The following is a 14,869-nucleotide window of genomic DNA, read 5'->3' on the forward strand; positions in this document are numbered from 1 at the left end:
ACAAATGTGAATTTGGCTTCCTTGAATTGTTGTTAAGCTCCTAATTCACATGACCACCTAGCTCTTTTTAAAAGTCATTTGAGCACCTGGAGAGATGATTCAGCAGCTAAGAGCTCTTGCTGCTCTTGCAGAGAATCGGAGTTCAATTCCTAGCACCCACATGGTGGCTCACAACTGCCTGTAACTCCACTTCCAGGAGATCTAACGTCATATCCTTGGTGGGCATCTACATCCATGCATTGCTCATAAATATACTCAGGCACACATAAAACCCACATAAAACAAAATATATTCTTTAAAAAAAGCAGTCATTTGACGGCCAGCAAAATGACTTAGCAGGTAAAGTCTGACAATCTGAGCTCTGTTCTTCAGATCCACGTGGTAGAAAGAGACAGCTTGACTCCCACAAGTTGTCCTCTGATCTCCACACTCATGTCATGGCATGTCCGTGCCCACACATGTACACATGACATTCATGTACCCAAATATGCATGTGTGTAGAAATAAAATGTAATAAAATAAAAAAAAATTAGAAGTAATTAGAGATAAAAGGAAGGCCCCCCTTGGCAATTGTTTACTGATAGTCTTGGGAAAAATGAAATTTCCCCTGGCTTCCTATGGACTGTGTTAGTGTTAATTAATTAATTAATTAACTAATGAATGTGCTCCACTCGAAGAATGAATTGCTTCGAGTGGAGCAATTCAGAGCGCCTAGGAACTGAAACCATTTGACAGACCATAGGGACAGGTTGCTTAGGGTTTGGAAGAAGTACTTTTTGAGGAGCTATTCCTAACTGGCTGCCTTGGGCTGCTTCTTTCCCTTCACAGTATGAGATTTCAGAATCTCTTCTGGCTCAGCGGACTTTGCAGTTTTCCGTTTGGCATCATGGTCGTTTTGGCAGAAACACTTTCCTTGGAGAGGCAGAGGTCCACATGGACTCCTGGAAGCTGGATAAGAAGCAGGATCATTGCCTCCCTTTACATGGAAAGGTAGTTTGCCTTAGAGGTCTTCCCCAGCTTGGTTCCTAGGTGGATTGTCTGCAGTGGCCTCTGCTGGTCTGGGTTGGAAGTAGCTTTGCATATAGTATTCTGTAGAGTTCTAGCACACCCTGCTGGCTGTTCTGAGTTTGGCAGCAATTTCGGAGGCTCCTGCAAGGCAAGTAGGAGCAATTTCAGGCCAAGCAGGAAGCTACTGCATGCCAAGCTTTTTTCCTGCTAACCGCCCAGAACCTGAACGTATCCTGACATCCTAACTTGCACCTCCTCTCAGATCTAACCTTTGGAGCGTATCCTAATCCGCACCCCTTTCCAAGCTAAACATCCTGCTTCAGAAGTAAGAAGCAAGACCGTTTGTGGATCTGTAATGGCTGTCCTCTTGGTTAAGGGCGCAGGCCAGGAGAATTTTACTTTAGCAAGGGCACTTCAGATCTTAGTGTAGTAAGGTGGCATCATAGTGATTGGTAGTTTAGTGTGGATCAGGATTAGAATCTTACTGGGAATCCACCTACATTCTTCGAGCCTCAGTTTAGTCTTCTACAAAATGGTGTAACGGTGTTACTCCCTGTTGCAGGACTGAATGCAAGGCATTCTTGAATATGTAACACTTAATGGCTATTCCATAGCTTACTGAAATTCTGCTTACGATAAAATAGCTACATCAGAGAACTTTAGCTGCAATTTCCCATTTATCATAATGAATCAAAGAGAAACTTCTTTACAAGTTATAATAGTATTTTCAATGTTTCAAACAATGCACAGCAATAGATGTCTATGGAAAGATAGTCTAGCAACTTAGAATGGGGCTGCCTTTAGAAAGTGAGCCTGATGTGGAAGACATTTACTTTCATCTGTTTCATTTCTCTTTGTCTTTTTGGGAAGTTTCACATTTTATCTCTTTATTATCACACTACACCTTTATCTCTAAACATTCTCTAGACATTCTCTTAGGCTAGTGAGATATTTTTACATATTTTAGACCTTGTGGCCTCAACACCAAGTCTGATTCAGTTCTAAAAACTTAGACCCCTTTACCCTGGTCCATTCCAGAATCTCATCCTATGCAATGAATTTGCATCTTAGAAAATCCATCCTCCTTAAGAATAATTTCTATAGACACCACCAACAAAAATTGGGAGCCATTAAATTATTGCCCTTAGATTAAATTCAGATTGCTACCTTGTTTGTACAGCTTAAAAACTAATAATAATCTTTATGTTTTGAAATTGCTTGAAAGAATACAAACAATATTTCATGAAAATTATATACAATTCAAACTTCAGTGTGATGAGTAGAGTTTCTTTTTTTGAGTTTTTTCTTTTTATTTAAATTAGAAACAAGCTTGTTTTACATATCAATCCCAGTTCCCTCTCCCTCCCCTCCTCCCCTACTAACCCCCCAACTAAAACCCTACCTATCCCATACCCTTTCTGCTCTCCACGGAGGGTGAGGCCTTCCATAGGAGGTCATCAGAGTCTATCATATCCTTTGGGCTAGGGCCTAGGCCCACCCCCGTGTGTCTTGGCTCAGGGAGTATCCCTCTATGTGGAATGGGCTCCCAAAGCCCACACCTATGCTAGGGATAAGTACTGATCTACTACAGGAGGCCTCATAGATTTCTGAGGTCTCCTCACTGACACCTACGTTCCTGGGGTCTGGATCAGTCCCATGCTGGTATCCCAGCTATCAGTCTGGGGACCAAGAGCTCCCCGTTGTTCAGTTCAGCTGTTTCTGTGGGTTTCACCAGCCTGGTCTGGACCCCTTTGCTCATCACTCATCCTTCTCTGCAACTGGATTCCTGTTCAGTTCAGTGATTAGTTGTGGGTGTCTGCTTCTGCTTCCACCAGCTGCTGGATGAAGGCTATAGGATGTAAATAGCCACTCTTAACAAGTATTTTAAGTATCTTTTTAGACTTTTTATGTTAAGCAGCATAGATTTCATCTATCTGTCTATCATCTATGTATCCATTTATACATATGCATACATACTGTATTCTTTTTTGACTCAAGTGAATTCACATTTCTTGTTTTTCATATATATGTATGTATATATAGATTCTTGATTTTAACAATTTATCATAGGCATCTGTCTATGCCATTTCTTACAGATATATCTTATTTTACTTGCTACATAATATTCTCTCACATTTCTGTATTACACATTTATTTGCCAGTCTCCTACCAGTGGGCACTTAAATTGTTTAATTTTTAAAACTATGCTGTTGTATATCTTTTTTTCAGTACTGGTGGTCCAACCAAGAGCTTCACATGTGCTAAACAAGTGCTATACCACTGACTCACCCCATCCCCTATCTTTGCCTTCTTTGGGGAATGTAATTGTCAGAGAAAGCCCTAGTGGTGAAACAGCTGAGTCAGAGGACTGTACATCTAGTAATTTGAGGGCTGTTGCCTTCCAGGAAATTTAGTGACATTACATTTTCCCCCTTTAAATTGTCATAAAAACAGGAAAGCAATTACTATCCAAGTAAAACATGCTATTAGAACCTTAGAATTTCTTCAGCATTTGATGTGAAAATCATTCTCTCCCAGTGGCCTGAATTTTATGTAATTATATGGAAAATGTCACTATAAACCACCTTGAATTGCCATGAAAGCAATGCCTTATATCAAAATGGGGGTATTTGCTCTTTGAAAATATTTTCAACAAAATCAAAGTGTGCTGTGGGAGCAAACTTGCCATCTACTCAATACTAAACTCTCGATTTTAAGACCTCACCAAAGTCAACAACCTAGGAGTTAATAAATTGTGCAGATAGTTACAAGGTAAAATGCCATCTTGTCTCCTTCTTTAAAAGTTTTCAATAGCTTGAAATTTCCCCTTATACCTTATATTTAAAACTCTATCAAATTATTCTACTATAGTGTTATTTAATATGGAAGCTATATTGCTATATATAAAGTAAAGCCTTTTGTTTTTTTTTTGAGGGGGGAGAGAGGGTTTCCTCTGTATTGCTTTGGAGCCTATCCTGGCACTCAATCTATAGACCAGGCTGGCCTCGTACTCACAGAGATCCGCCTGCCTCTGCCTCCCAAGTGCTGGGATTAAAGGTGTGCACCACCATTGCCCAGCAAAGTAAGGCTTTTAAAACAAAATTTTTAATTAAAAATTTTTAAAATCATGTATTTCTATTTAGCTTCAAACAATATATATTTAACGTTTCTGGATGTTTTGACTCTCCAACAGTCCATGCGTTATCATTTTGTTTCCCTTTGCTAACAATCCACTCCTACTTCTTGTCTATCTTCCCCATAGACTAAGCTTATATATTCTGGGTCTGCAGTAAGTCTATTGAAACATAGGAGATAATACCTACCAGTATCAGCATGCTCAGTGGTGAGAACCAAGCTTAGCCTAGCCTCAAGGAAAATGGGCAGATGAAAGGGCATCTCTAGATTGTGCTAGCTTGTGCTCAGAAAACTGGAGCATAAAGGAAATGACACCGTGGGAGCCAAGAGAGTGAAGCAGTTCTGCCTCCCAGAGCTACTTGCTTTCTGTCCTTGACATATGTTCATTCATTGTTATATTCATTCAGTCAACATGGGATACCTGTGCAAACTAGGTACTACACTAAGTATTGACCTTTCTAGGATGAACAGAAATAAGATTGACTCCTGTCCTTCTGGCACATGGATTCTACTGATGATTCTTAACTAAAAATATGTAAGTCATGAGCTGTGGATATATCTCAGTGGTAGTGTATATGTTTAGCATGTGAGGCCCTGGGCTTGACACCCAACACTGAAGCAAACAAGCAAACAGTAAAATATTAAAATCTGTGTAGCAGACTTTTACCTTACCCTAAAATCTGTATAACCCCACCACCTTTTAAAGTTCTTCTTACTTTTAAAAATCAGATGGGTCTCCTTTTCACAAACAGGATACTATTGGTGACGATAGAGTAAGTAGGGAAAGGTCTTTTGTCTTTCCCCAGTCTGTTCTCCCTGCTGTTAGACTGGTCTTCACTTTTTGGATTGTTTTATCCAGTCTAGTGTTAAAAAGCATGGACTCTGGAACCAGTGTGGCTGAATCTGAATCCTAGGTCTGCTAATTATTAGATGTGTATCTGTGGAAAAATGACTTAACCTCTCTGTTTCTTTATTCAATAGCCCATAAAATAATTTCATAGATATTACTCTAAGTATTAAATAAATGATATATTTATACTACTAATAATACTCTCTGGCAAATAGTAAGAGCTATATTAGAGGCAGTAATAAAAACATTACAGAGTATAGTCATATGTATAGTTTTAATACATCTTATGTTTATGTTTAATATGAGGGAGATTTTTTTACTTCTTGTTTTGTTCACTTAACAGTAAATATATCTTTTATATTTTCCCTTTTTAAAAAGTATAAATTCAGTACAGTCTTATTTTATGATATAAATGAAACCATAGATTTAGGTTTATTTTACCCAACATTTATAAGGCAGATATTTTCTAGGCATATAACATGTTATATTCAACCAGGATTTGAAATGAAAAAAAACAGCAACACTTCTAGGAGCAATTGACACATAGCCAGGATAGGTAGGGTTCCATATAACTGGCTGAATTGTAAGAGAAAGCCCATGCTCAAGCTATGACTGAGGAGAGGAAAGTAGGTTGCTTTCTTTTCCTCACTGACCTTTCTTAACTTGCACTTGGGCTATCAGAGGTAGCCTGCGTTCTTTCTGATAACCTCATGCCACATGTCACCTAAAGATGTTAAAATCACTCTTAACCCTGCTTATGTTCACTGATACTTAATTTTTTCCACTTTTTGACCCCTACTAACAATGCTGGTAGCAAGATTCTTAATGATATGTCATTCATTCTTTTGAAAGTTTGTGTGGCCACCTTGTTGGCATACCTTTGGGAGCATTTGGAATCTAGTGGCCATATATATCCCCAGAATGCACGATAGTGATCCTTGGTTCTCCTGGATCTCCTCCCGAAGAGACTGCCAAAGAAAACTGTAGCTGCTCTGGGATTGTAGCCATTAAAGAGGGACAATATCAGGCCATGAGCCTATTCTTGGGGTCATTTTATTTATTTATTTTCTTACTTATTTTTGAGATAGGGTCTGGCTACCTATGTATTCTAGGCTGCCATCAAACTTGTGATCCTTTTGCTTCAGCCTCCCCGGGGCTGGGATTGCAGAGGAGTACCATTACAGCCACCTATGGGAACAACTTTGTAACCCTCTCAGGAGGAGGCCCTAGTGTTTCCTGGGGGGACCTGATTTCACTTGTTGGGTTTCCCTATGTTTCAGATCAGTGCTGATTCCTCGCCTGGCTTGCCAGCACACAAAGGCGAGTTGGTGGTTTCATTGAAATACATCCCAGCCTCCAAACTCCCTGTTGGAGGTGACCGGAAAAAGAGTGAGTTTTCTTTGGGTCACTGGATTCAGCTTTTAGCTTCTGTACAGGGTCCGTGAGTGATTGGTATAGGCTCCTTGGCTAAGGTAGGCTGGGATGTTTCCTGGATCTTCTATGCAGGAGTCCTTTCCTGAGGAAGCCTTTACCTCTCTCAACTGGAAGGAAATGCCATGGTGCTGACATTCCGTTTAGATGACCTTTAGGCTGTTAGTGTGATTTGGTCTTGTTCCATCTGTGTTAAGCTACTAAGAAGGCAGAAGAGAACAGGAGCTTTGTGGCTGAGAAAGGTGCTTGGAAGGCATGGTATCCTATGGCAAGTGCAAGGCTGAGTCACTAACATAGCCAGCATGGTGCTCATAACTGGGGATACATAGATGAGAGAGATACGGTACTTGTCCTCGCAGGACATGGGTTTTTTGTTGTTGTTGTTCAGAAAGGTAATCATGTGCCCAAACCATCCATCTATGAGGGAGATGGAGAGAGCTTTGTTGAAGAAGTAATATTGAAACTGGACTTTGAGATTTTACCAGGTACAAAAGGAGGGAAGGCGAAAGAGAGGAGCAGTTCTGGCATAAGGAACAGTACTAGCACCGGGTTCTTAAAGAGCTTGGCAGCTGGATGAGATGGTACATGCCTACAGTCCCAGCACTTGGGAAGTTAAGGCAGGAGGATTGCCATGAAATTCCAGGCTGGATAGGTCATATAACTAAATAACAGGCCAGACTTGGCTATAAAGTGAGGCCCCATTAAAAAAAATGAGAATGTAAAACAAAAAGAGAAACAAAATAATAGATAAAAAGTGTAGGCAGGGGATGCAGTTCAGTTCATAGAGGGCTTGCATAGCCTGCATAAGGGCCTCCATTGTATGCAGAGAGCATTGCATAAACTGATACTTCCGAGGTGGAGGTAGGAGGGTCAGGAATTGAAGGTCATCATCAGGCCAGCTACATAGTGAATTTGAGACAGGCCTGGGCTACAGGAGTCCCGGTGTCAACAAAAAGCCCATTCTATATATGCCTGGTAAATGTAGAGTTTTAGGTCAGCTATCAGGAATATATTCCCAGTTATACTGGAGCTGGAGTTATGGTATGCATGCGTATGTGTATTAGTACAGCTGGGATTGGAGATGAGTCTGGAGCCAAGTGAAAAAGAAAAAGACCTTGGGTGAAGAGTTAAACTTGGTCTGCTGTCAATGGCAAACCAAAGTTATTTTTTTTTCAAAAAAAATTGCCTTTAGCAAAGTATAATGTAGAAGATTTGATGGATCAATAGGTTCCAAGGAGGGTATGCAGAAATGACTAGAAAAGAAGCAAGGAGTAAACCTGTGGGAACAGCAGCATTTTAAAGGATGAAGAGATGGAAAATGCCAGTGAAGGACAGGATTATCAGGACGTTACAAGGCCAGCAGAGAGTTTAAAGAGGAGGTGGGCAGGAACTGTCAGCTTCTCTCAACACTACAGGAACCTAGGTCAGATGATGCCTGAGGAGACACTGCTTGTTCAGATTGGGCTGGAAGACATTAGTGAACTCTAATTTCACAAGAGACTAGGCTGAGTGGAGGAGATGGAGAAGCAGACGTGATAAGCATGGTCATTGTCAGCCAGGGGAATTGGACGTGATGAAAGGAAAGAAAGGCACAGAGAACAGGATCCAATTGAAGCAAGGGAGGTTTTCTTTGCAGGTAGAATTATTTTTTAAAAAGAAAGAAACACTAAGATTAGCCTGTATTCATACTGAGGGCAAGGCATCAGTCCAGGGAAAGGGATATTTAAAGTGGTAGGTGAAGGTAGAACTTGATGGTGCTCTGGTGAGGCCTGTGTGGTAAGGGTTGAGGTCAAGAACTCAGCAGAGGAGTTCCTTCCTGCTGTAATTGCTTAGCAAAATGCCAAGCAATGTTGCTTCTTGTAGCTTCAGTTGACTCATGTATAATATAAGGGCAATCACTGTGTGTATTTCATAAGACCACTTGAAGGAATTAAATGCTTAAGGTGGTTCACAGGAAGTTTTCAATGAGCATTTGTTGCTGTTGGGATTATTAATTGAGTCCCTACTGCTTATGCTGGACACTGTGCTAGGAAACACAGGACACAGGTACAATTCAGTCAAGGAGTTTGCAGTATTCCAAAGCAAGGAAAGGAAAGTGCTATATAGTTAAAGTGCAGGACACACCTGGTGGTGTGGTGGTTCACTTGCAATGGCTGACATCCCTTACAGGTAAAGGTGGGGAAGGGGGAGAACTCCAGGTGTGGATCAAAGAAGCCAAGAACCTGACTGCTGCCAAATCAGGAGGGACTTCAGACAGCTTTGTCAAGGGGTGAGTCCCTGGACCAGCATCAAACCACCAGTTATAGGACAAGCAAGTTAGCGGGGAACTCAATTGAATTTTCTTCTGTAGATCCTGCCCTTGCCCCACCACCCCAGCAGCTTTGTTTCTGAAACTAGGTAATAGTGAAACCTCCACCCCTGGAGGTTTGAGATTGGTTTGGTCTCAACTGTGGTGCTAGTTTTCAAAGAGGAGGGTGATAGACAGATAGGTTCTGACTTTCTCAGACCAGTCCTCTTCCTGAATTCTAGATGGACAGTCCATGCTCCCTGACTGTCTGGATTCAGGGTTCAAGGCTCTGTTGTCCATAATTTTTAAGCAGTATAAGCTTCGTCTATAGTGGGGATGATTTACTGACTTAAGCTCACCAAGAATTCATGGTTGACTAAGCTAACACATATTAGTAATTGTGGGAGAGAAGTGGAACCACATATTTAAACCCATCCTTGGTGGAACATAGGCCAGAGCATGACTAACATATTCATTTTCTCTCCAGGTTACAGGAAGTAGATAATCTAGTGGAAGTAGTGGGGAACCTGCATCCTCACATTCAAAGGAGGGCTTGTGTGCACTGGGACCTGGGTGTTGGCTTGCCATCCTGGGCTAGGCCTGTGGTAGGGGCAAGGGGAATTTAGACGTATTCCCAGATTAAGTAGGTGTTGATAACTCCCCACCCTCTGCCAGATACCTCCTTCCCATGAGGAACAAGGCCAGTAAGCGTAAAACTCCTGTGATGAAGAAGACCCTGAATCCCCACTACAACCATACATTTGTCTACAATGGTGTGAGGCTGGAAGATCTACAACACATGTGCCTGGAACTGACTGTATGGGACCGGGAGCCCCTGGCCAGCAATGACTTCCTGGGAGGGGTCAGGCTGGGTGTTGGCACTGGTGAGACTCTCTTCCATCCGATCATCACATGTCTCAAAGGCCTTTTGTCTATCTTACTCTTCCTACCTCTTACCTTCCATGAGATATGAAGATCTTTTCTGACAGAAATTCTCTTCCTTTATGAAAACATCCAACAAGTACTTACTGAGTACCTGCTGCCTGCTAAGCCTAAGGGAAGGCTGAACTCATATAGTATTCTATGTATAGAAAGATGACCCTGAAGGCCAGGAACATCATCATCTTCCCACAAAAGAAGATCTAAAAGCTACCTAAACCCCTGACTTGTGATTCTTATCTTCTATCTTGGTGTAGTGAGAAGGGTCCTTTGCCAGCAAATCCTTATTATCCAAGGATTCTGACTTACTCCTCGCTTCTCAGTGGTTCTTTGTTTATAGTCTATATTTCTTCTGTATGATCGATTCCATTTGATTTGGCTATAGAAGGGGAGTATACACGTGCTCTGGTGAGACCAACCTCTCTCTCTCTCTCTCTCTCTCTCTCTGTCTGTCTCTCTCTCTCTCTGTCTGTCTCTCTCTCTCTCTCTCTCCAGGGTCTCATGGAGCCCAGATTGGCTTCAAACTCCTGATACTTATTTACTTATTACCTCTATGTCTCAAGTGCTCAGATAGTACATATGCACCAACATGCTCAGGCCTAATTTTGTTAAATAAAAGGTAAATCTTCCATTGGCCACTCCCCCCAGGACTCTAAAAAGAGTTTCCTGGCCTTTCCTGCAATTCTCAGTCCATTGTGATATGGCTGCTATTCTTCTACTCTTCTGAGTCATTATTCCTGCCAAACTGAGGTTTTTGTCTCTCTCTATAATTCCCAAGAACTATTTAATAGAGCAGATTACTCCCATTATCTTAAAAGTCTTACCACTTATTGCCTTCTTGACTCCCTGTGATTCCATTACACACCATTTCTAAATTTCCTTCATGGACTCTTCATTCTGCACTTCTGTATTCAAACTTTGAATGATGCTGATCTCTGGGCTTGGGCTTAGATGCTCTTTTTCCCCCTCTTTTTATAGTATTGATCAGGCCCATCCAACCTTTTGACATTGTGATATCATGGCATTTTCAAGTACAGTATTTATACTCAGGAACTGTGCAATCCAGTTACCAAGAAGTCACAGAAAGTAAAAAGAACTTCATTGTTTTAATTAGTTATTATTTTGTGTTGGGCCACATTCATAGCTATCCTCAGCTCCATGCAGCTCTGCTTGGACATATTTGCTAGATTCATTCTTTTGGTCTCGATTAATAACTATATATGAATAACTAGCAGAAAACATCTCTAATATTTTTGCACATGTAAGCTACTTCATGTCGGCTCCCTGTGTAAAATAATTTGGTAGCTTTCACCCACCTCAGGAATTCTTATTAAGTCTGCAGACCTCACGTAATCTGGACTCTTCCTTTCTTATTCTTCCTGTATCATTTTCTCACTCACTCATTGTGTTCCAATCACCGTAATTCTTACTTTGCTCTCCAAATATGCCAGGTTACATCCTACATTGAGACTTTATGATTGTCTTTCCTATTCACATGTAAGCTGCCTAAGGGCAGGGACATTTTTTGGTGTGTTCATCACTGCTTCCACAAACTGGCATAGGGTAGGCACTCAGGAAATGTTCATTGAATGAATGAATTACTATACAAAAAAGTAAGGAGTAAGATCACATAATCCTAACTTTGGTCCCAGTATTTACAGCTATAGAAAAAAGTATTCAGAGCTTGGGCATGGTTATGCATGCCTCTGGACTCAGCACTTGGCAGGCAGAGGCAGGAAGATTGCCACAAGTTCAAGGTCAGCCAGGATTCCAGTGTGAAATCCTGTCTCTAATAACATAAAAAGAGAGAATTTGAAAAATGTTAAGGCCTTATGTGTACTCTAGTTATTAACCAGTCCATTGCCTTTTTACTGTATATGCAATAAACTATTCTCTAAAAAATTAAGTTAAATTGCTAATGACAGAAGGGTAGCAGTTCTCGCATGGGGTGTCAGACACCAGAGCTCTGAAAAAGCCACTAAAAATAAGCCCCAATTGACATTATGCCATTTCAAGTCCCATTTCATCAACCTTCAGTCTCCTGATTATCTCTGGGGCACAAGTATTTGTAGACTCAGCTTGCCAGCTTGCTGTCCACAGCATTCTGTCTTCACTGTACATTGTTGTTTCTGGGCTGACCTTCTTCACTATATAACCCATCCTCCCTGATGGGCTAGTGGTAGGACTCTGTTCAGCCTCCTCTGGTGTTTCTCCTCAGGGATCAGTAATGGCGAAGTGGTGGACTGGATGGATTCGACTGGTGAAGAAGTGAGCCTGTGGCAGAAGATGCAACAGTACCCAGGGTCTTGGGCAGAAGGAACTCTGCAGCTACGTTCTTCAATGGTCAAACAGAACCTGGGTGTATGAATCCCTATCTTTATTTGCAGGTGCAACCCTGGTCAGTCCAAGTCAAAGGAAGCTAAGCAACCACAAGGAGAGATTGCTAATTTAATGTGTGTGCATGCATTTGTATTAACATATATTTCTGCAGATCTTATTTTGCTAGCTAGTGTGACACAGATGTGTTCCTCCCTTTAAAGCAGCCCAAGAATAAGGGTCTTTTCAAATGGTTTTATTTATCTATAGTCTAGTATATTTTCAGAGTACATAGTTGCCTCTACCTTTCTGTGGTTTAATTAAGTTTAGAAACCCTTTACAGCAACTCTCTACCTTCTATCTTGCTATTATTGTTCCCACTTTCCCTGGAAGTATGGCTGATTTTGTCAGTAGTTCTAGTTTGTAGGTCTAGATCAAAGGCCAAGACTCTTGGAAGCAAGGTTTGGTTGTTAAAGACAGTCCACTATGGGAGAGGGATTTATAACCAGTCCTTCCTCTCCAGTTTGTATTTTATGTCATCATCTACTTTGATATATTTTTAGAACTTGCTTTTTAGTTTTTCTTGTTTTTAGGCAATTTCCACCTTGCGTGAGTATAGTGGTTTTCTTTGAAATGCAGTGAAAATTCCCCAGCTCCTTCCTAGACCTTTGGGGAGCCCTTATAATGGAGTCATTTTAGAAAAATCACTTCAATTAGATAATGGCCTTTTCACTGAGACATTAACATGCCCTGTGAGACCTACTAGCTGATCTCAGAAGGTCTAAGTGACTCTGAATAAAGTTTTTCTCAGTCCATGCTGAGTTCTCTCTTTTTAGCTGTTACAGCACTTGTTGAAGAGGCATTTCCTTATTTCCCTAATGGAAGATGAGACATCTTCACTCTCATGTACTATAGCTTTCTCTAAGTTTGTGTCTAGGGTGTGCTGCTACATAGAACATAGTCTTTATACTTCTGTTTCAGCCAGTCTAAACCTTACAGTGCTCCCCTGGCCTGGGGCTTAATACCACCCCGTAAAAAATGTGGATGGAATCGCCCAGCTATTCTGACTTTCGACCTAATATATTTTTCAGTTCCTGTTTTTGGTTGTTTCTGAACTTGACCTATGGGTAACAGGGGAATAATGTGTTGAGATTTAAAAGAGAGACCAAGAAAGCTTTCATTTCCTGCTAGTCACTCTTCTAGACTGGACTTTTCAGTCATAGCAGTCTGTCTATACAGAGGTGTGTGTGTGTGTGGATGGTGTCTGTGCCCGAGGAGAAATCCTGTCAATGGAGCCAGCTGCGAATTGACTTTTCCTGTAAGGTCCCTGGATTGCATGCAGCTGGGGTGGTTAAGATCATATGTGTTGATTGTATAGAATGTTTTTCAAAGATCCCTTCAGTATGGATTGGTACTGTAATGGAAGTGTAACTCAAGAGTCCTGGCTCATACTTGTTCTTTGGCATTCCACCTCAACATGCATGTGTGTTTCAATAAAGCTTTATCACTTGAGTGTTTACACTTTGAGTTCTGCATATGCTTTAGTCTTTGATGCCCTGACTTATTGTTGCCACTTTCACTCATAGCTGGAAGGTCAGAACCAGAATAATAAGTGCACCTCACTATACTGGAAGAAAATCTGCCTTTTCCCATATATGTTTGGAATCTAAAAGTAGCATTACTTTTTTCCCTCTCAGGTACCCATAGAAGATGGCCCTTGGCTTTGTAGATTGTCCTTTGCTGGAAGAAGAAGGAGAGAGATATTCACACAGGCATGAGGGAACACCTTCCAGGCTACCAGCACTTTTTTCTAGATTATTCAGTTTCTCTGAGAGGTCAGGGTTTTTTCTCATTTATTCTATTATTTGGATTCCAGAGCTAAATCAAAGATGCTATACAACTCACCTTTGAAATAAGGCTCTGATTTTCTAGCTGCAGTTCAAGTGATTCTTGGCCTCTGTGCAAAAGCATAGTTGCAAAAGTCAAATGCATCCTGTATACAAGGTTTTGCATGATATTGTCTGACTCTCTCCAACACCTTATGTAGGAGGAAACCTTCCCTTCTTGCAGATCAAACACTCAGATGAGCTCCTTATTATGTGACAGAATTGGAATTTGAATCCAGGCCTGACTCTACCATGTTGCCTTCTATGAGAGTGATATCTGTTAAGGACAAATCATCAAACAAAATTATGCTTGTCTCTCCCAAAGTACCTTAGAGAACTAGGATTAATTTGCAAAGGAGGACACTAAGAATGCTTTGGATATTACTAAGCCAGCACAGTGACAACACTGTGTGTGTGTGTGTGTGTGTGTGTGTGTGTGTGAGAGAGAGAGAGAGAGAGAGAGAGAGAGAGAGAGAGAGAGAGAGAGAGAGAGAAGAAGGAGGGGAGAAGAGTGACAAAAAGAGAAGAGAACAGGTGGAGAGGGGAAGTGGAAAGGGAACTGCATAGGAAGGAATTAAATGGCGTTTGTCATGCTAGTCCCATTCGGACTGGCTATGGCCCTGAGTCCTTCTGTGTCTTTCCCCTACTTGGATTTTTTTCTTTCTTTTTTCCCAGAGACAGGGATTCTCTGTGTAATAGTCCTGGAACTCACTCTGTACACCAAGCTGGTCTTTAACTCACTGAGATCTGCCTGCCTCTGCCTCCTGAGTGCTGGGATCAAAAGCGTGCACTACCACTGCCCAGCTCTACTTGGATTTCTTAAGTCATAAGGACTACAAAGGAGGTTGTAGTAAAACCTTACCTAAAGAAGGCAAGATTGACTTGGCTACTCCAAATGACATAAAAGAAAGCCCCTAAAGTTGTTCTAAGCCTCAGTTCGCTGGACCATTTGCATTCAAGAGTAAGGCCCAGCTGGGAACTTTATGCAGGAGGTAGCAGGGCCCTGTGTTATCTTCT

The 14,869-nt window shown here is 41.3% G+C and overlaps 1 protein-coding gene across 2 annotated transcripts in view; it reads left to right on the forward strand.

Moving 5' to 3' along the window:
• The window catches only part of Sytl4 (synaptotagmin like 4), a 48,749-nt gene extending 35,256 nt beyond the window's left edge, over positions 1–13,493 (forward strand). The window contains exons 13-17 of one of the 2 annotated variants that reach the window (XM_027432850.2): positions 829–990; positions 6,274–6,382; positions 8,594–8,693; positions 9,387–9,595; positions 11,869–13,493. In XM_027432850.2, coding sequence (XP_027288651.1) covers positions 829–990; positions 6,274–6,382; positions 8,594–8,693; positions 9,387–9,595; positions 11,869–12,017 — 729 coding nt within the window. In that variant the 3' untranslated portion in view covers positions 12,018–13,493. The remainder of the gene's footprint in view (positions 1–828; positions 991–6,273; positions 6,383–8,593; positions 8,694–9,386; positions 9,596–11,868) is intronic. The other variant, XM_027432852.2, reaches the window with a different exon arrangement.
• The last annotated feature ends 1,376 nt before the right edge of the window (positions 13,494–14,869 follow it).

The sequence above is a fragment of the Cricetulus griseus genome, chromosome X (genome assembly GCF_003668045.3).
Source record: "Cricetulus griseus strain 17A/GY chromosome X, alternate assembly CriGri-PICRH-1.0, whole genome shotgun sequence".
NCBI lineage: Eukaryota > Metazoa > Chordata > Mammalia > Rodentia > Cricetidae > Cricetulus > Cricetulus griseus.